The sequence below is a fragment of the Coccinella septempunctata genome, chromosome 7 (assembly GCF_907165205.1).
Source record: "Coccinella septempunctata chromosome 7, icCocSept1.1, whole genome shotgun sequence".
Lineage (NCBI taxonomy): Eukaryota > Metazoa > Arthropoda > Insecta > Coleoptera > Coccinellidae > Coccinella > Coccinella septempunctata.
Genome location: NC_058195.1, coordinates 8,227,321 through 8,249,086, shown reverse-complemented (window position 1 = coordinate 8,249,086; position 21,766 = coordinate 8,227,321). Strand labels below are relative to the sequence as shown.

Sequence of the window (21,766 nt, the reverse complement as noted above, 5' to 3'; positions counted from 1 at the left end):
TTTATAGAATGTACAGTTCAGAGCGGCGTTATTCAAATGATTTTAATTGAAGAGTGTCCTGGAATTATCTGATTATAGATCTAGAGTGGGCAGGGTGCTCTAGTTTGAGGGAGTTCAAGGAAATCGATACCAGAGGGCAGAACTGAGCTCGAACTTTTTTTATCTACGATTTCACGATTTTACAACAAGTCAAATTCTGAATTTTGATTCATTTCTGAAGGTAAACATCGTCTTTTTCTGTAGGTTTATGGAAAGCTTTCGGAAAAATGTTGGGAGTCGTTTTTCATGAGAATAAGTTTTCTCAGTAGCTCAGAGTTCTCAGTTAACTCAATGCTAGTACAGTACCTTATAATTATCATTAGATGCCAGTGTAATATAATTAATTTGTCATCCTCGTCATTCACAATCTCTCTTATTATGGAAACATTCAGCTGAAATATAAGTCGTTTTGATTCAGATGAAACATTAAATAAATTACATTGAATATGTTCACTACCGTCTGATATATTGTAGATATTAGAATATCAGGGTTACCCACTATTTGAAGCGGACCTGAATTCTGAATAGCCCTTCCTGAAACCCTGTCTTCTCTCATTTTCAATCACTTTCGGCATTTTTTTAATATTAACTGATATTAGTTGTGGCAACGGTGTTATGACATCAATGACAGTTTTAAAATAACTCACAGTTTCATCAGAGTTTACCACAGTTCCACAGTTGTATAAGTTGAATAAACTCATATCTATCTATCTATCTATGAGTGCCATCCTTACTCCGTTCTAGTTACAGAAACTTGAGAAAATTATTTCATGGCCAACTGAGTGCTAAAATAAAAGTGAATGGAGAAAAGTAATCTATTGACAGCATTTCAAATGTTTTTCTGAAAGTTATCGCAATAAATCCGAAGCGAACAATCTGAGACCCACACTTCGTTATCAGTATCGGCATCATCCGTCAAGCCACTTATATCAGCCCTCCTGTTTTCAAGCGTATGGCCGATTAAATCATCAAAAAAAAATTCAACACCTCCTCCAGATCAATGGCTAGATGATTAGACGTAAATATGGGCGTGTTGGTTCCGATTAACTGTATAAGTAAATGCTCCACTTTCAACACATTTCTCAAATGAAAGTGCTATTTCGTTTTGACCCGAGTAACACCTGCAACGTGCTAGAGTGGTCGACGAGCTGGTGTACTTTTACTAAGAGAAGGTCGTTCCTCGGAGCTGCCTCGACCTTACCTTTCCCAAAAGCGAATCTTTAGTGCCACCTTCCAGCGTAATATTTAAAGATAAGTTATTGGTTTCGATTGCTTATCTTGCTTATGAGGTTTTTTAGCCCTGGATTGGGGACAGATACGAATAGGTTGAGTTGAATCTTTTAGAGCGCACCTGTTTCTGCCTGTATATGAAAATATTCGTGCTAAAATGCATTCTGCTCTTCCTGATATATTTACGAAGTTTAGGAGGTAATACTGCCGCTCGAAAAGTTACTCCAGCATTCTATTCATTGGAGAAGCTAGTGCCCATCTTTACAGAAGGTTATGCTGCTGCTAAAGTGATTATCTGGAAATCTTTTCACTCTTCAACGTTCTCAGTATGAACAAAATATCTCTAGGAAGAAATGTCTTACAGCCCTGCCAATCGTCAGACCTTAGGAACCTTCAAAGTTTGAAAACTTTGGAATAGATGAAATGATGAACCTTACTAAAAAATTGCCAGAGTTTCTGATAATCAATGAGCTCATTTGATCCACCAACGTTCCACCACTGATTTGTAACATTTTCACGAAGAAGCAAACTGGATTGGGGACAGATACGAATAGGTTGAGTTGAATCTTTTAGAGCGCACCTGTTTCTGCCTGTATATGAAAATATTCGTGCTAAAATGCATTCTGCTCTTCCTGATATATTTACGAAGTTTAGGAGGTAATACTGCCGCTCGAAAAGTTACTCCAGCATTCTATTCATTGGAGAAGCTAGTGCCCATCTTTACAGAAGGTTATGCTGCTGCTAAAGTGATTATCTGGAAATCTTTTCACTCTTCAACGTTCTCAGTATGAACAAAATATCTCTAGGAAGAAATGTCTTACAGCCCTGCCAATCGTCAGACCTTAGGAACCTTCAAAGTTTGAAAACTTTGGAATAGATGAAATGATGAACCTTACTAAAAAATTGCCAGAGTTTCTGATAATCAATGAGCTCATTTGATCCACCAACGTTCCACCACTGATTTGTAACATTTTCACGAAGAAGCAAACTGGATTGGGGACAGATACGAATAGGTTGAGTTGAATCTTTTAGAGCGCACCTGTTTCTGCCTGTATATGAAAATATTCGTGCTAAAAAGCATTCTGCTGTTCCTGATATATTTACGAAGTTTAGGAGGTAATACTGCCGCTCCAAAAGTTACTCCAGCATTCTATTCATTGGAGAACCTAGTGCCCATCTTTACAGAAGGTTATGCTGCTGCTACAGTGATTATCTGGAAATCTTTTCACTCTTCAACTTTCTCAGTATGAACAAAATATCTCTAGGAAGAAATGTCTTACAGCCCTGCCAATCGTCAGACCTTAGGAACCTTCAAAGTTTGAAAACTTTGGAATAGATGAAATGATGAACCTTACTAAAAAATTGCCAGAGTTTCTGATAATCAATGAGCTCATTTGATCCACCAACGTTCCACCACTGATTTGTAACATTTTCACGAAGAAGCAAACTGGATTGGGGACAGATACGAATAGGTTGAGTTGAATCTTTTAGAGCGCACCTGTTTCTGCCTGTATATGAAAATATTCGTGCTAAAAAGCATTCTGCTGTTCCTGATATATTTACGAAGTTTAGGAGGTAATACTGCCGCTCGAAAAGTTACTCCAGCATTCTATTCATTGGAGAAGCTAGTGCCCATCTTTACAGAAGGTTATGCTGCTGCTACAGTGATTATCTGGAAATCTTTTCACTCTTCAACTTTCTCAGTATGAACAAAATATCTCTAGGAAGAAATGTCTTACAGCCCTGCCAATCGCCAGACCTAAAGTACCTTCAAAGTTTGAAAACTTTGGAATAGATGAAATAATGAACCTTACTAAAAAATTGGCAGACTTTCTGATCACACAGGCCAACAAAATGAAAAAAAAAAATTGGTGCCGGAAATCTAACATCTGATTTAAGATGTTTTTAATGTGCTGATTCCAAAAATGCCATCAGATTTTTTCTATCAGCTCTAATTTCTGAGATACATGTTACAGGTTAAATGGTATATTTTATTTTTATTGACAGTTCAAAACGTAGTTTAAAATGTGTTCTTTTACATAACGGTAACAAATATGGCTCAATTCCTATTGGTCATTCTACTACCATGAAGGAAGAATATGAAACAATAGCATTAGTTTTGAGAAAAATTAAATACGAAGAACATCAGTGGTCAATTTGTGTTGATTTAAAAATGATTAACTTCCTCCTTGGACAGCAGAGTGGTTATACAAAATATCCTTGTTTTTTGTGCCTTTGGGACAGCAGAGCTAAAAATGAGCACTGGGTTAACAAAAATTGGCCTTCAAGAGATGTCATGATTCAAGGAATACGAAACGTGATCAACGAACCTTTGGTTTCAAGAGAAAAAATCTCCAAAAGTTACTCCAGCATTCTATTCATTGGAGAACCTAGTGCCCATCTTTACAGAAGGTTATGCTGCTGCTACAGTGATTATCTGGAAATCTTTTCACTCTTCAACTTTCTCAGTATGAACAAAATATCTCTAGGAAGAAATGTCTTACAGCCCTGCCAATCGCCAGACCTCAAGAACCTTCAAAGCTTGAAAACTTTGGAATAGATGAAATGATGAACCTTACTAAAAAATTGGCAGAGTTTCTGATCACACAGGCCAACAAAATGAAAAAAAATTTGGTGCCGGAAATCTAACATCTGATTTTAGATGTTTTTAATGTGCTGATTCCAAAAATGCCACCAGATTTTTTTCTATCAGCTCTAGTTTCTGAGATACACGTTACAGGTTAAATGGTTAAATGGACAGTTCAAAACGTAGTTTAAAATGTGTTCTTTTACATAACGGTAACAAATATGGCTCAATTCCTATTGGTCATTCTACTACCATGAAGGAAGAATATGAAACAATAGCATTAGTTTTGAGAAAAATTAAAAACGAAGAACATCAGTGGTCAATTTGTGTTGATTTAAAAATGATTAACTTCCTCCTTGGACAGCAGAGTGGTTATACAAAATATCCTTGTTTTTTGTGCCTTTGGGACAGCAGAGCTAAAAATGAGCACTGGGTTAACAAAAATTGGCCTTCAAGAGATGTCATGATTCAAGGAATACAAAACGTGATCAACGAACCTTTGGTTTCAAGAGAAAAAATCTTACTTCCGCCCTTGCATATCAAGCTAGGCCTAATGAAGCAATTTGTGAAGATTGTAAATCGAGATGGAAATTGTTTTGGGTATTTGTCACTTAAATTTCCTGGCATTAGCACGGAAAAACTAAAAGCTGGTTTATTTGATGGTCCTCAAATAAGGCAACTTGTTAAAGATCCACAATTCAGCACATCAATGAACGAGACTGAATCTAACTCTTGGAATTGATTTGTTCAAGTAGTACAAAATTTTCTTGGCAATCATAAAGCAGAGAATTACGTAGAATTAGTGGAAACTATGCTTTCAAATTTTAATATTCTCGGCTGTAACATGAGTATAAAAGTTCACTACCTCCGCAGCCACCTAGATCGTTTTCCAGAAAATTAGGTGATTGTAGTGAAGAACAGGGGGAAAGATTCCATCAGGATATTAAAACTATGGAAGATCGTTATCAAGGACGATGGGATAGCCACATGATGGTGGAGTACTGCTGGAGCCTTCAGCGAGACTGCCCTAGTAAACTCCATTCTAGAAAATCGTATAAAAGAAAATTTTTATGTGATTAGTGACTAATGTAATTATGTAAATTAAGTTTTTGAAATAAATACTTAAATCCATGAATCTTTGTTTTTTTTTAACTGTAAATAGTAATATTATACATTATAACATATTATACGTAACGTAAATTATATACACAATTTTTTTTGAAAATCTCAAAAACTAGATCTGATAGACAAAATCTAAGAACTTTTTTACATTCTGCATCCAAAAATAACTCAGGAACAGTTAACAAATCGCAGGCACGAAAATGTGTGTTGGCCTGTGTCATCAATGGGTGCATTTGATCCACCAACGTTCCACTACTGATTTGTCACCCTAATTCATCACAGTATCCCGAAGAAGCAGAATCAGATATCATTAAGAGTGAAGGCTAAATTCCTCCCCATCCAAATTAGAGACTTCCACCTGACTCTTGTGATTTATTCTTGTGTAGTATGTTAATCGAGGTCTTCAAATCCCAAACTCGAATGGTTACAAGCTCTGATTGCTCACGATCCGTAGGCATCATCTCAAACGACATCCGGTGAAATGCAAAAGTTCAAAATGAACATCGGACACATCGAGGTCGACGAAGAAAATCTTACAAAAAGAGGATACGAACGGACTTCGCATTTAAACTGTTTCGTCACCGGACTGGACCGGCTCAGATAAATTATCGTATCTGTCTTTATTGAAATTAATTGATCTGATAATCTGTTAATTAAAAACTGAGCCTGGGGTCTTGGTTGAGGCAAAAAATGTACGGTTTACGAAGTGGGACGCGTTTTGAGTTGTGAGGACGAAGCTTCTTTTTAACAAGATCGATAAGTGGATATTTTGTAATGAAGGATTTTATGGAAATCGAGAAAAACGTTCATTTGGAACGGTTTCGTATCTCGGCTAACGAAAAATATCACAGGTGTTACTCTTATTTTTCGTTTGGTGGTTTTCACGAAAAGAAGAAGCTGAGATTTCATGTTTGTTGATTCTACTTCCCAGTAGGTGTGTTCTTTCCGTAGTTTTTTCTGCTTATTTATGACCTCAAATGCCATCTTCTACCACTTAACAGATTTACAACTCAAGCTTGCAATTTTTAGTCTTCGTTGAGCTAATGTGTTATGTAATTATTGAGTTCTCTCGTGAAGGAGTTTCTAGTGTTTGATTATTAATTATGCATTCTCTGAGAGAAGTTGAATGCGTAGATACTGCAGGTATTTCATTATTTCTTGAGAGATCGACATTATTGAGGTGCTGATTGGGATGAACCTGAATAGCAAAGTTTACAAAGTCGAAGAGGCTATATTCATGAATTTCTGCAGAGTAGTTTTTAAACTTGCACCTTCATTAGATTAGTATTTTAGTTTCAGTTCATTTTCAGCCTTCAAGTTTGATTAATCAGAGTCAGAAGCAGAGATTATCATTTCAATAAGCCTGAGTGGGGAGTGGACGGTTCCTTTAGTTTGTTTTTACAAATCTCCATCTCTTAAAGAATAACCCTGAAAATTCCAGCAGTTCTAATCTCAGAACATAAATATGTCTTTGTGTCTATACTCCATTCACTTTTATTTTAGCACTCGGTTGGCCATGGAAATTTGACACATTTCACTCTGTATAGTACGAAAATGTGGGGTTATGACGCATGTCAAAACATTTTTGGGTTTTAAATCAACGCAATGTTGCCCGTTCTAGGTGAAAGTTTCTGTTATTACGAATTTTATCACAATGTCGAATCTCTTCGGAAAATATGTGACCACATAATTGAAGTTCATACAAACTGATTGAAGGCATACCAAATCCAGTTATTTGCATGGAAAATACAAGAGATCAGTATGATATCATAATATGCACTAGCTTGAGGAGAGTTAATGTTCGATATCTTCTTTGGCTAAAGTTTGGATACGTTATATCAGTTGTAGATTTCAAAAATATTAACCCAAAGATGAAATGCATATGATGCAGTGGTTGGGAATGGTTATCTCCCGAAGGAATTAACAGATAATTACAAGAATGTTGAAGTCTTCAACAAAAATCATCTAGCATCAGTATAAGTAAAAGAAATTAAAAGAAGTCAAGTTGAACTTCACCTATGAACAAAAATTTCATATAAATGAACAATTAACTGGACAACTGGCGCGTATTTGTTGCTGTTCATCTTAATGCATTGATGTAATAATAATAATAATTAGGTATTTATTGGTACCTTGAGACATTTACAATGTATAGGACAAGTCAAATGAAAAATAGAAAAATCAATTTTCGGGAACTTATTCTACGATGATATTCATCGAAAATCCTGTAGTAAACTTTTCGTATTAATTCACTCAAACATAAAATTCTCAAATGCCACCACTTTTTTGGGTCTCCCAATAAAAGGAAATTCTTTGTCATCCTCTCTATTCAAAATCTTTCTGATTGTGGAAATATTCAGCTGAAATATAAGTCGTTTAGATTCAGATGACACATTATATAAATTCTCTTACATTGAATATGTTGGCTACCGTCTGACGTATTGTGGATTTTAGAATATCAGGGTATAACTATTTGAATGAGCGGACCTGAATTCTAAATAGCACTTGCTGAAACTCTGTATCTTTTTTCAATCACTTCCGGCATTTTCGTAATAAAAATTGATATTAGTTGTGGCAACGGCGTTATGACATCAACGAGATTTCATGAGTGCCAACCTTACTCCGTTCTAGTTACAAAAACTTTAGAAGATTATTTCATGGCCAACGGACTGCTTAAATAAATGTGAATGGAGTATACGTTCCAAGGTTCTAATGATTCATTTTCCGTGTTCGAAATCGCCAAAGTCACAAGGAACTCAATCACAGATCCCACAGACGATTCCGACATTACATTCCGCAATGACAACAGCATCATCTGTGACTTCCGTCACCAAAATTCAAGTGACACCAATGTTGCACAAACCAGCCTCCAGCCCGCCATCCTGGAGATCAAATGGTCCACGAAACCGAGTTTTATGACATCCTAGAAGTCCAGCCAAACTGCACAGATGAGGACCTCAAGAAGGCATACAGGCGACTCGCCCTACAATATCACCCCGACAAGAACCCCGAAGGGGGGGACAGATTCACCAGGATCTCCCAGGCCTACGAAGTGCTCTCCGACCCCCAGAAGAGGGCGATTTACGATGAGGGCGGAGAGCAGGCCCTCAAAACCGGTGGTGGACACACCTACTCCAACCCTATGAACCTCTTCGATATGTTCTTCAACGCTGGTACTTCCAGTAGACGGAGGAGCGAAAGGAGTCGCAGGGATATCATCCAAGAGTTGGCTGTCAGCCTCGAGGAGCTGTATAGTGGGGCCAACAAGAAGATAACGATCAAAAGGAACGTGCTTTGTGATAAGTGTAAGGGGAAGGGAAGCATCAGTGGTAAGACTCAGAAGTGTAAGATTTGTGATGGTCATGGGGTGGTTATAAGGACCACTGAGGTGGCTCCAGGTATGATCCGTCAAACCCAAAGGTTATGCAGGGAATGCAACGGTTCTGGTGAGCAGGTTGACCCTAAAGACTTATGCAAAAAGTGTAACGGTAGGAGAGTGAACGAAGTATCCAAAAACTTGACTGTGAAGGTTGAGAAAGGGATGTTGGACGCTCAAAAAATCATAATGAAGGGTGAGGGTAACGAAGAACCTGACAAGGAACCAGGCGACATAATCATAATTCTAGACGAGAAAGAACATCCAGTTTTCTCTAGATCTGAGGAAGATCTACTAATGAGGATCGACATACAGCTCATAGAAGCACTGTGTGGCTTCCAAAAAACCTTCAAATCTTTGGATAATCGGGATTTACACATAGCCGTTCCCAAAGGTACAGTCATGAAACATGGAGACATCAAATTGATCTCGGACGAGGGTATGCCTTACTTCCAAAATCCAAGTGACAAAGGCCGACTCATCATCCAGTTCTTCGTGGAGTTTCCCGAAACGCTTCCAGAAGAGATAACCGCAGATTTGGAGAGGATTCTGGGGCCTAGGCCTTCTATAAAGGTTCCGAGTAAGGCTAAGAACTGCGTTCTGGAAACTTTCGATCCTGAGGTTGAGGCTAAAAGACACCGTTCCCAGAGAATGATGGATTCCGATGATTCCATACAAGAGTTACAATGTGCAACCAGTTGAGTGTGAGATGTCTGTCGAAATAAACCATTTGAAATAGGTTTTTTCAGTCTCGTTCAGTTTCCTATGAATTTCGAGAACCTCACCTGCTTCTATTAATTCAAAAAAAGCTTTTATCTTGGATGGTTTCCTTGCTCAGAGAATGATTAATAATGAGTAGGTATATATGTCATAATACCATGGTAATCACTGTGACACGTGTCGGAAAAATTTAAAGCTGAATTGAGATAGTAATCACGTGGGAATACTCTACAACAATTGGCTCTATCTAGAAATAATCACTCCATTCTCTGGGCACCATTGGTATATTTATTCATTGAGCTTTTCTGAACAATTTGACTTCGACAACGAAAGGGTGCAAAATGATACACAATTCTCCAAGAAATTCAAAATTTTTGTGGATTTCTTGCTTCTACTATTATATCCCGAAGTTTGTATACTCCATTCACTTTCATTTTAGCAGTCGGTTGGCCATGGAAATTTGACACATTTCACTCTGTATAGTACGAAAATGTGGGGTTATGACGCTTGTCAAAACATTTTTGGGTTTTAAATCAACGCTATGTTGCCTGTTCTACATAAAAGTTATTTGAATGCAAAAAACAATCATAATATGCACTAGCTTGAGGAGAGTTTATGTTCGTTATCTTCTTTGAATACGTTACATCAGTTGTAGATTTCAAAAATATTAACCCGAAGATGAAATGCATATGATGCAGTGGTTGGGAATGGGTATCTCCCGAAGTTATTAACATATAATTACTAGAATGTTAAATTCTCCAACAAAAATCATCTTGCATCAATATAAGTAAAAGGAATTAAAGGAAGTTTCAAGTCAAGATGAACTTCACCTTTGAACAAAAATTTCACATGAATATACAATTAACAGGACAACTGGCGCGTATTTGTGGCTGTTCATCTTAATACATTGATATAATAATACTAATTAGGTATTTATTGGTACCTTAAGACATTAACAATGTATAGTATAAGCCAAATGAAAAATAGAAAAATCAATTTTCGGGAACTTATTCTACGATGACATCGAAAATCCTGTAGTAAACTTTTCGCATTAATTCACTCAAACATAAAATTCTCAAATGCCACCACATTTTTTGGCCTTCCAATAGAAGGAAATTCTTTGTCATCCTCTTCATTCACAATCTTTTTGATTGTGGAAATATTCAGCTGAAATATAAGTCGTTTAGATTCAGATGAAACATGATATAAATTTCCTTAGATTGAATATGTTCGCTACCGTCTGACGTATTGTGGATTTTAGAATATCAGGGTATAACTATTTGAATGAGCGGACCTGAATTCTAAAAATAGCACTTCCTGAAACACTGTCTCTTTTTTCAATCAAGAAACACTGAAGCAAATGTTGAAAAATGATTTTCCTTATTGGAAGATTACTGAATATACATACATATTTATCTGATCATTTTGAAATAAGCAAATATCCATCTCTCGAAATTGCTTCTAGTAGTTTCCTCTGAACAATTATCCAATTTCGAAAATATTCATATAGATTCAAGGATAAATTTGGTCAAGTCTTACATAACGTGCTTTCGTATCAGGCACTTCGACCTTTTGTGGTCGTTATTAAGTGTAATTATAAAGAACTGGAGGCATCACGAAATAAATAACTTAATTATCTTCATCCTCGTGTGTAACATCGCCTTGTGAAAAGCGGAGTTCCAAAAAAATCTCGACTTTCGTATGATTTTCATACGAGGAAAAATTTAATAATTTATAATGCTACCTTCGAGACATGTCGGATACGCTATGAAGGTCAATTTTGAATATGGAATCACCTAGAAGGTAGGACCAATAAACATTGTTATCTTTTTTTTCAACAAGATCACACCAACAACATTTAGGAAGACTTAACTTAAAATGCTTTGAATATAACAAACTTGCGATAATTTTTAAAAATAATATCTTATTTTAAGATAGTTCGTGCTAAGGTCAATTCATTCTTAATTGGATTTTATTCAATCTCAATTGAAATAATAGACAAATGGTCCACGAACGTAGGAAATAAACCTTTAAAAAGACAAATTTGTCAACCCTTCCGGAGCCAGTAAAACCTGTAGCAAATAAAACAATAAAACGAGTTAATTACACATGCAATAAAGACATAAAAAAGATAATTGTATGAAAGGAGAATCCGTTGTGTGCCGATACTGAATTCTCAGATTCTTTCACGCCTTTTGAGTAGTCGTAATGAATGATGCCTATTTGAAGCCATAATATCGCTTTCTACTGAAAATAAAACTTTGATTTCGATTGCATTCCTTTCCTCAGTTGATTGGCACTTCGTGAAGAAGTATGATTTGTGAAGGAATGTTGATGAATATACTGAAAATTTATTATGATCTTTGCATATTCCAGACTTAAAGCGAACGTGAATTTTTGATAGCTGTTTCTCTTTCTGACAATCCTTGTCTTACTCTCGATGTTTTTGTCTCTCTTACTCTCTTCTGTTTATGTCAGTATGTCTCTACACTCTTTCTGTCACTTTATCTGTGATTCTCTCTTTCTATATTTATTTATCTACCACTACCTCTGCCACAGTCTCTCTATAGCACTCTCTCTACTACTTTATCTATCACTCTCTCTATGTCTCGCTATCACTTTTTATATCTTTCTATAACTCACTCTATTTCTCTCTCTATGTATTCCTTTATTTCCTATTCAATTTCTCGCACTCTGTCTATAACACTCTCATCATATAAGGAAAAGTACAGAATAATCATTCAAACTTTTTCGTTTTTCGTTTAAACATCACAAGTATACTCCATTCACATTTATATTAGCAGTCGGTTGGCCATGAAAAAATTTTCTCAAGTTTTTGTAACTAGAAAGCAGTAAGGTTGGCACTCATGAAATGTTTCATCTGAATCTTTTCATATTTCAGCTGAATATTACCACAATTAGAAAGATTGTGAATGAAGAGGATGATAAAGAATTTCCTTCTATTGGGAGACCCAAAAAAGTGGTGGCATTTGGGAATTTTATGTTTGACTAAATTAATGCGAAAAGTTGACTACAGGATTTTCGATGAACGTCATCGTAGAATAAGTTCCGGAAAATTTATTTTTCTATTTTTCATTTGACTTTTTCTATTCATTGTAAATGTATTAAGGTACTAATGAATACCTAATTATTATTATTATATCAATGTATTAAGATGAACAGCCACAAATACGCGCCAGTTGTCCTGTTAATTGTTTATTCATGTGAAATTTTTGTTCAAAGGTGAAGTTCATCTTGACTTGAAACTTCCTTTAATTCCTTTTACTTATATTGATGCAAGATGATATTTGTTGAAGAATTTAACATTTTTGTAATTATCTGTTAATTCCTTCGGTAGATACCCATTCCCAACCATTGCATCATATGCATTTCATCTTCTAGTTTATATTTTTGAAATCTATACAACCGATGTAACGTATTCAAACTTTATCCAAAGAAGATATCGAACATTCACTCTCCTCTAGCTAGTGCATATTATACTGATCTCTTGTATTTTCCATGCAAATAACTGGATTTGGTATGCCTACCATCAGTTTGTATAAACTTCAATTATGTTCGTCACATATTTTCTGAAGAGATTCCACATTGTGGTAAAAAACGTAATAACAGAAACTTTTACGCAGAACAGGCAACATAGTGTTGATTTAAAACCCAAAAATGTTTTGACAAGAGTCCTAACCCCACATTTTCGTACTATACAGAGTGACATGTGTCAAATTTCCATGGCCAACCGACTGCTAAAATAAAAGTGAATGGAGTATATTTATAAAGCGATTGATATTCTAAAATAACAAACTTCGTGTTTGAGAAGGTCGTTCTTCAGATATCCTTTCCAGACTTAGCTACCTTTTATATTCACCAGAAATTCAGATGAAGTCTGTGTGAATTCTTCTTACAGCTTTTCAATATAAGAATCACTATACGACAATTGGATCGTGACTTGACAAACGAATCGTCGACATTGAAACACCAAATAACGATCTGCAAATTCGATATTCCCATCACTTGCAGGACGATTAAAGGTGAAGACCGATACACCCGGAAATATTCGACTTGGAATCCATAACAATCCTTCAGCTCCGAGCGCGTTTGTGAGGCCTGCGTTGGTATAAATAAACCTCGAGGTCCAAATCTAATCAGCAGCAGACGTAAGGCGTACTTCAGCTCCAAATATTTACATAAACTTTCCATACTAAATTATCGAGTCGATTCGGATGCATTATGACGGTGCAGTAACAGTCCATTAGGTCTGGAATTATGAATGGGTTCTCTATTGCTGCCTTCTGATAGGTTCTTCCATTCAGGATAGTTAATAAAGTGTCAGAAGTTTTTTGAATTTCCAATTTTCTACTGAATAACCACTGGTATATCTATTGGAGATGATTCCCCAACGTAAGTGTCATGTAGAGTTCCTCGAACAACTGAAGAACAGAAGAATCATCACTTGGAAGACTGGACCTGGTCGAAGCAGTCAAAAGCAAGATTTGTCTATATTATTAGTTTGAGTACTGAAGGCGAGGGTGATCCTCCACCAAGATGAGCAGAAGGGTTTTGACGCAGAGATGATATTATTTTTTTCTTCATTCATCATGAAGTCTTCGAATAAGTTTTGATGAAAGTTTTATTATTCACCTTTTTCCTCGTTTTCTGCTCTGTTTCTTTGTTTCAGACATTATTTCGAAATGGAAAGAGGATAAAGAAATTCTTATATCGATGGAAAACAAGCCTTCAGCATTGAAAGCTTATTCTGTAAACAGCCTGGTCCAAATACGAGGAAAACAACTAAGCAAAATGCCCTCTAATTTTTCCCAGTTCGGCCCTGTCTTAATTTCACGATTCCAGATTTCTGTTGGTCGGTAGAGGCCTCAAAGATTGTGGGGTTACCAGCAACGTCTCTTATGCCAATCCAGTAGCAAAGTAGGTCTTTACATCTCTATCCAAAGGACGGTCATAAAAGGAAGCAGTCCTTGTCTCTTTTCATTTTATAACCTTCGTAACCTCTTTTATTCCCGATCTTGAGTTGAGGTATCCCAAAATAGAAATTTCACTCTATCTTAGTCTGTTAATACTGAATACAGAAGGATATTTGAGTCTTCGAAAAGAAGTAGAATTGGTTGTTGGTCCAAATCCAATGGTTCGATTCATTTTCGTTTGGTAATTGCATTTTTAATTCCTCGATCAGTTCATTATAGATGCTTCGAGTTGTTGGGCTCTTATTCACAATAGTTGAGCCTTTGGAATTGATTGGAATGCTGCAATGGCATGGAGACCCAAACGATGCATTAGACGCGAAACTCATATAAATGATTTGAGGAATAATGGACCTGATGAATACGAGAAATTGAGATTCTTCAGTTGATTTGGCCCCATTTGAATCATTATAATCATCATGAAATTCTCAAACCCATTTTTTATATTGGAGAATGCTGTTTAAGATGCAAATATGTAAAGGTTTTCGAACACGTCAGATTTAGTGCATGTAAAATCTCTTTTTGTTCAGTTTTTCATCGCTGAAACAGAGGATAATCAGAATAATTTTATAAAACATCATTTGATGCATATTTAGTAATTTTCCAGATCCAATTATCTAATTTTTTCTTCAGCCTCCCATCAGGCCCTTATTTTTTGGATCAGAAATTTGAAATACAAGGAATACACAAAAATGTTTTATTTGTATTAATTAATCCTTGTGAATTTTGAGTAATTCTACCACTGAAAACGTTAACATTTTTATTAGAAAGCCTATCTCCCTTCGTTTAGATTTTCATCCTGGAAATGGCAATTTTTCAAAAATCGCAATTTTCAATCTGCGATATCTCCTGTTATATTCGTCTCATCCAATTGGGATTTCCAGTTTTATAATCAGCATTGCCAAGGCTTCCATCCTAGCACAAAAACTCGGTTTTGAAAATCTCGATTTTTTGGGTCAAAAATGAGCAAGGGGTTAGACCCCCTAAAATGACCTATTTGCTACTCTGTCTGAAAATCAGGATCTTCTATCACTGTCTTAGGATATGGAGTGCATAGAATTTGTTTTGAAGATTCTAGAAAACCGAACAGTTGATGATTCAATAGAGAATTGCACTCCAGAGAGCTCTACGGAGTCAACTCGAAAATGAAAAGTGGTAAAACAAAAAAAATTATTTTCTCCTAAACAGGGCCAGATATTTGAAATTTCGGTATGAAAATATAGGTTTTCGAACACGCTAAATCTATTGTGAGCAATTTTTAAAACCTATCTCCCTTCGTTTAGATTTTCATCTTGGAAATGGCAATTTTTCAAAAATCGTAATTCTCAATCTGCGATATCTCCTGTTATATTCGTTTGATCCAATTGGGATTTCCAGTTTTATAACCAGCATTGCCAAGGCTTTCACCCTAGCACAAAAACTTGATTTCGAAAATCTCGATTTTTTGGGTCAAAAATGAGCAAGGGGTTAGACCCCCCTAAAATGACCTATTTGCTACTCTCTCTGAAAATCAGGATCTTCTATCACTGTCTTAGGATATGGAGTGCATGGAATTTGTTTTGAAGATTCTAGAAAACCAAACAGTTGATGATTCAATAGAGAATTGCACTCCAGAGAGTTCTTCGAAGTCAACTCGAAAATGAAAAATGGAAAAACAAAAAAAATTATTTTCTCCTAAACAGGGCCAGATTTTTGAAATTTCGGTATGAAAATATAGGTTTTCGAACACGCTGAATCTATTGCGAGCAATTTCGAAAACCTATCTCCCTTCGTTTAGATTTTCATCTTGGAAATGGCAATTTTTCAAAAATCGCAATTTTCAATCTGCGATATCTCCTGTTATATTCGTCTGATCCAATTGGGATTTGCGGTTTCGTAATCAGCGTTGATAAGGCTTTCACCCTAGCACAAACACTCGATTTCGAAAATCTCGATTTTTTGGGTCAAAAATGAGCAAGGGGTTAGACCCCCCTAAAATGACCTATTTGCTACTCTCTCTGAAAATCAGGATCTTCTATCACTGTCTTAGGATATGGAGTGCATGGAATTTGTTTTGTAGATTCTAGAAAACCAAACAGTTGATGATTCAATAGAGAATTGCACTCCAGAGAGTTCTTCGAAGTCAACTCGAAAATGAAAAATGGAAAAACAAAAAAAATTATTTTCTCCTAAACAGGGCCAGATTTTTGAAATTTCGGTATGAAAATATAGGTTTTCGAACACGCTGAATCTATTGCGAGCAATTTCGAAAGCCTATCTTTCTTCGTTTAGATTTTCATCATGGAAATGGCAATTTTTCAAAAATCGCAATTTTCAATCTGTCATATCTCCTGTTATATTCGTCTGATCCAATTGGGATTTCCAGTTTTATAATCAGCATTGCCAAGGCTTCCACCCTAGCACAAAAACTCGATTTCGAAAATCTCGATATTTTGGTTCAAAAATGAGCAAGAGGTTAGACCCCCCTAAAATGACCTATTTGCTACTCACTCTGAAAATCAGGATCTTCTATCACTGTCTTACGATATGGAGTGCATGGAATTTGTTCTGAAGATTCTAGAAAACCAAACAGTTGATGATTTAATAGAGAATTGCACTCCAGAGAGCTCTTCGAAGTCAACTCGAAAATGAAAAATGGAAAAAAAAAAATATTTTCTCCTAGACAGGGCCAGATTTTTGAAATTTCGGTATGAAAATATAGGTTTTCGAATACGCTGAATCTGTTGCGAGCAATTTCGGAAGCCTACCTCCCTTCGTTTAGATTTTCATCTTAGAAATGGCAATTTTTCAAAAATCGCAATTTTCAATCTGCGATATCTCCTGTTATATTCGTCTGATCCAATTGTTTTCGTAGGGTTACACTTTTGAAATAAAATTTCTTAACCATCTGCCTGATAGATTAAAGGTTTTGTAGTAGAGAAAGTTCAAGAGGGAGATCAAGACCTTGCTTCTTGAAAAGTGCTTCTATGATGTGAATGAATATTTTCAAACAATCATTGAGTAGGGTGCACTCTCTTCTGCATCGTCGTTTTGTTACATGTCTTATATAGAGTTTGCTTTTATTTTATTGTTTTCTTAATTGTAGCAATAGGTTTCTTTGACGTTTCCTATACAAATGTACTTGTCTAAGGGATGTATAAATTATTATTATTATTATTATTATTAATCAATTTCGCCCCAAATTGAACAAAGATCTAGATAACTTCTGGACCGTCCCGACGCTCATCGGCGTTCGTCCCTCGACAAAAAAAATCAATTGAATAGTAACCCCTGAACGGTACGACAAAAGTCCGGGTACCTGGTCTGTAAACACCTCGCGCTACCAGTCCCAAACAAATGACAGGCGCTTGACTGCTGGCCACCGATTCCGGAGCACTCCTTGATCGTTGCGCGCCTGATACGACCTGCCGAGGTCGCCTCAAGTTATCTCTCTGCCAACCTGAACCACAGACTCGAACCATCGGGCTCAGTGTCTGGTGCACCTGCCAATCGAAGGAAAGGCTCTCGTTGCGTCCGAAGATACGAACACGCACCTGAATCCGAGTGATTTGTGACTGTCGATCGGCGACCGTCTAGTTGTACAGAGTTATACGCCCTCGATCGTTTTCGAGGTGACCCTCTGCCGGCCGCGCACTTGCTCTCGAGGCAGATCAATCGGACATTGCGAAAAATCAGTGCAACTACCCCAATTCATCAGTGAATTATTACCAGATTAATCGAAATTAATTCCAGTATCAATTCTTTATAAATTACCACCTACGTGATTTATTTGACGTCAAGTGTAACGTGATTTTCGCATATTGAAGTGCGAAGGACTATATTAAGTTGTTGGTGCTATCAAGAAGCAACTGTTTGTGTTGTTTTAATCATAGGATGGATATTTAAGTGATTATAATGGATACAGAAAGCCCAGTTGTTTGGCCTTCTTGGTGTTACTCAGGTAGGCTAAGGGAAAATTAGGGTGGTTTCTGTCTTGGTCTGTCATTGAAATTTCTACGAAACCGAAGGCAACATCACAATTAATCTTATTATGATGTGCAGGGTATTGCTTGATTTTGGCTGTTTCTGGTACTTCTAGATTAGATAGGAAAAAGGTTGAGAGAAATCCTGGGCTCGATTTTCATGTAAAGTCCATAACTGAAAACCGTTTCACGATATCTTCATTTGTCTTGAAGATACGACCAAATTTTGATATTTTGTCGATTTCGAAAATGTGCCATAACTTCTTTATTCTTGAAAATATATAAAGACGTTTTACAGGCACTTTTTCAGTGGGAATATTACACCATATTAATTTTTTTAAATCTCTTGTATGAAAGCTATTAGTCATTAACACCCCCTTAATCGCTGTCTCACTGCAAAACAGTAGTATCATAAAATCTCTAGATCTTGAGATGAGAGTATATTCATCTATGAAGTATTCAGCAAATGGCCATTACTATCCTGTAGTATCATGAAAAAGGTAGATAGTAGATACTATTTTGAGTTCCTCCTGTTTGTATCCCAAAGAATAAATAAATGAAAATATAATATTCCTGCAATAATTTTTGATATGGCTTCAATGATTGAATGAATATATCTTTCTCAAACAATCATAACTAACTGACTATTTCAATGGAATATACAGGGTTCTGATCAATTCGATGTTGACACTAGACACTAAAATTTTTCAATCGATAGCAAATGAAAATTATTGTGTTGAGGGAGTTTAACAATTTCTAATGTATTTTTGTTTCAATTCATATTAAAAATTCGGAGATATGTATGTATATGACATTCTAGAGTCGTTTAAATCCCTTGCATTTTTCAACAATTTCCATATGAAATCTTCAGATCGTTCAATATTATTTGTGTGTATGTATCTAAGTGTATTGATACTATTTTCCTTCAAACAGCTTCCTAGATTTAAAAATACTGTAGGTATTTTTCGTTAATAAAACGAAGGAAAAGATTCATATTCAACATAATTCTCAGTTTGTCCATATTTTAATTGAGGAGGAGATTTTTGACAATATACAGGGTTAGTTTTTGACTCGTACAAATATTTCAACAGTAGATTCTTGAGGTCAAAATAAACACTATTTTCCTATACCATTTTTGCCGATTCAGCCTTGATAAAAAGATATAAACATTTTTAGTTTTCATAATGAGCTATGCCACCAGATTTACCTCCAGAATAACTAGCTAAATCAGTGACACTACACATCTGAGGATCTTTCAAACAGAGTTGCATTCAATAATCAATTTTTAGAATTTCACAGATATTTTTTATTTATGAGCATCAAATTACTTCAAAACGGCGAGTTTTACGGAACAACTGAAGAATAGGTACTTTTTTTTTACAAAACCTTCAAATATTCATTAGATAGCGCCCAACTTAGTAACAAGAGTTGGGTTCTTTGAATTTTTAGAAAACCTAATGGTCATAATGAGAATTGTGATATCTTGTGCTCGAAAACGATTAATCAAATAAACAAAAAACTATATTCCGAAATTTATTTCATTCGATAAAACCGTTTGTGGGACAAAGAACCAAAAATAACATTTTTTTATGGTTTTTCAACAGTCTGTATCTTTTAAACCGAGCCGATTCGTTAAAACTGGTTGAGAAAACAGTGTTTCTTCTGACGCTAAGAATCTATTGTTAAAATATTTGTACTAGACTCACCCTGCATACGTTTTTTTTAGAATAACCCCAGTCGGACTCAGAAGGCCATGAATATTTTCAAACTATTATAGGTACACATTTAGTAAAAATAATATTGATGGCCTTCTCACTATACGACGGAGGGTGTTTTCACAAATTCTTTTTTTGATTTTTTAGAAAATCTGAATGTAATGAAGAATTCAAATATTATTGTTCATTTATTCAATGCAAAATTCCTTATGGCTCCAATAAGAAGAAAAACTTTCGTCACGTAGATAACATTTTGCAAGCATCTTGTCTAAAAACTTCAAGTTTTGCAGTAATATTTTAAACATCACCCTTCAGATTCATATCTAGATCTACTGTTGAAGTCTCCGCTCTGTAGCAGATTTTTGTTAAACAAATAAAACAATGCGGAAAATATCTACGTCATCGATATGATCTTCTCCGTCGAAATATGCCTTCGCTAGTCGAAACATCACGAGAATAAAATACTTATTTAACGCAACCATCGATGTTTACCCAGCTTTCGAAAAGGACTTGTCCGAGTCCGTTTTACAGCTTTTCTGGGAAGTGTTGTCTGGTTTCAAATAATCTACGGCTTGGAGAAGAAAGGTGTAATATTTATATAAGTACCTATTGTCCTTCACCTTTTGACTGGTGTGTACACAATGATCTCTCGTGCTTCACAAAATGAAGAAACATTTTACGTCGAAAGTTTCGTGTTTACCAAAAATTGCAAGAAGTTGCATAGATACCCAGTCAGCTTACAACAGGAAATCTAAGTTTTTAATACTCCTGAAAGCAACTGTATAACTATAATGTTGTTGAAGAGACAATCTTCAGTAAAGGGTTATACGAAGTAGAATACAGTTATAAAAATGACAAATACACTCTTCTACTTAAATTTACAACTGAATTGTAAATTGCATGTCACCAAGTTGCTGTTATGGATATCATAAAAGTCACTCCTTTTACGAGCTTTACTTTGCATCTTCATTGTCAATTACCGTCTCACCACCATGCTGTGGATTTCATGTTGGAGTATTGGACTTTTCGCTTATTTTGAAGATTCACCATTTCTGAAATATCCTGAACACTAATCTTTTCTCAACTGTGAGATGTCTGATCTTTTGGGAATGCCTTTGTTGGATTACCAACCGTATATACTAAGTAGCAGGTAGTCATGAACTTTGTACAGGTCCAAAAGCTTGAGGGCACAGAAATAAAGCAAGAATTTGTGGGATTCTACTATTCATAACTTGGTTTTTGTGGCTGGGATTGCATGTTTAGGTATGAGAGTAGTTGAGAAAATAATGAGGTATTCTAATTGGAACATTATCCTGACCCGAAAATGTTTCAACATTGGTATTGAAGGTGTATGATGCAAATAGGATGAAACAAACATTAAAAGGGTAGGAACACTCCGCTCACTTTTATTTCAGCACTCAGTTGTCCATTAAATAATTTTCTCAAGTTTTTGTAACTAGGACGGAGTAAGGTTGGCACTCATGAAATGTCGTTAATGTCATAACGCCGTTGCCACAACTAATGTCAATTAATATTACAAAATTGCCGAAAGTGATTGAAAAAGAGGAAAGGCATGGTTACAGGAAGTGCTATTTAGAATTAATGTCCGATAATTCAAATAGTAGGTAACCCTGATATTCTTATATCTACAATGTATCAGATGATATCAATTATTTTCAATTTAAGTGAATTTATATAATGTTTCATCTGAATCTAAACGACATATATTTAAGCTGAAAATTTCCACAATCTAAAAGATTGTGAATGAAGAGGATGACAAATTTTTTTTCTATTGGGAGACCCAAAAAAGTGGTGGCATTTGAGAATTTAATTTTAGGATGCGTAAAACTACTTTAGGACTTTCGAAGAATCTCATCGCAGAATAAATTCCAGAAAATTCATTTGTCATTTGACTTGTCCTATACATTGTATATGCCTTAAGAGATCAATTAATAATTATTATTATTATATCGAAGTATCAACAATAAACAGCCATAAATACGAGCCAGTTGTCTCGTTGATTG

The 21,766-nt window shown here is 35.7% G+C and overlaps 2 protein-coding genes across 6 annotated transcripts in view; both read left to right on the top strand.

Annotated features, from left to right (window-relative positions):
- Positions 1 to 21,766, top strand: part of LOC123316592 (ras guanine nucleotide exchange factor Q-like) — a 141,792-nt gene that overhangs the window by 53,071 nt on the left and 66,955 nt on the right. The window contains exon 1 of one of the 5 annotated variants that reach the window (XM_044902746.1): positions 17,509 to 18,005. The exons of the other annotated variants lie outside the window; for them this stretch is intronic. Within the exon in view, the coding sequence (XP_044758681.1) occupies positions 17,960 to 18,005 (46 nt within the window). The 5' untranslated portion in view covers positions 17,509 to 17,959. Of the gene's footprint in view, positions 1 to 17,508; positions 18,006 to 21,766 lie in introns of those variants that run through there. 5 annotated transcript variants of the gene reach the window in all.
- LOC123316594 (dnaJ homolog subfamily A member 1-like) lies at positions 7,782 to 9,098 on the top strand. Its single transcript, XM_044902748.1, has one exon. The coding sequence runs from the start codon at positions 7,872 to 7,874 to the stop codon at positions 9,054 to 9,056; it is 1,185 nt and encodes a 394-aa protein (XP_044758683.1). The 5' UTR covers positions 7,782 to 7,871; the 3' UTR covers positions 9,057 to 9,098.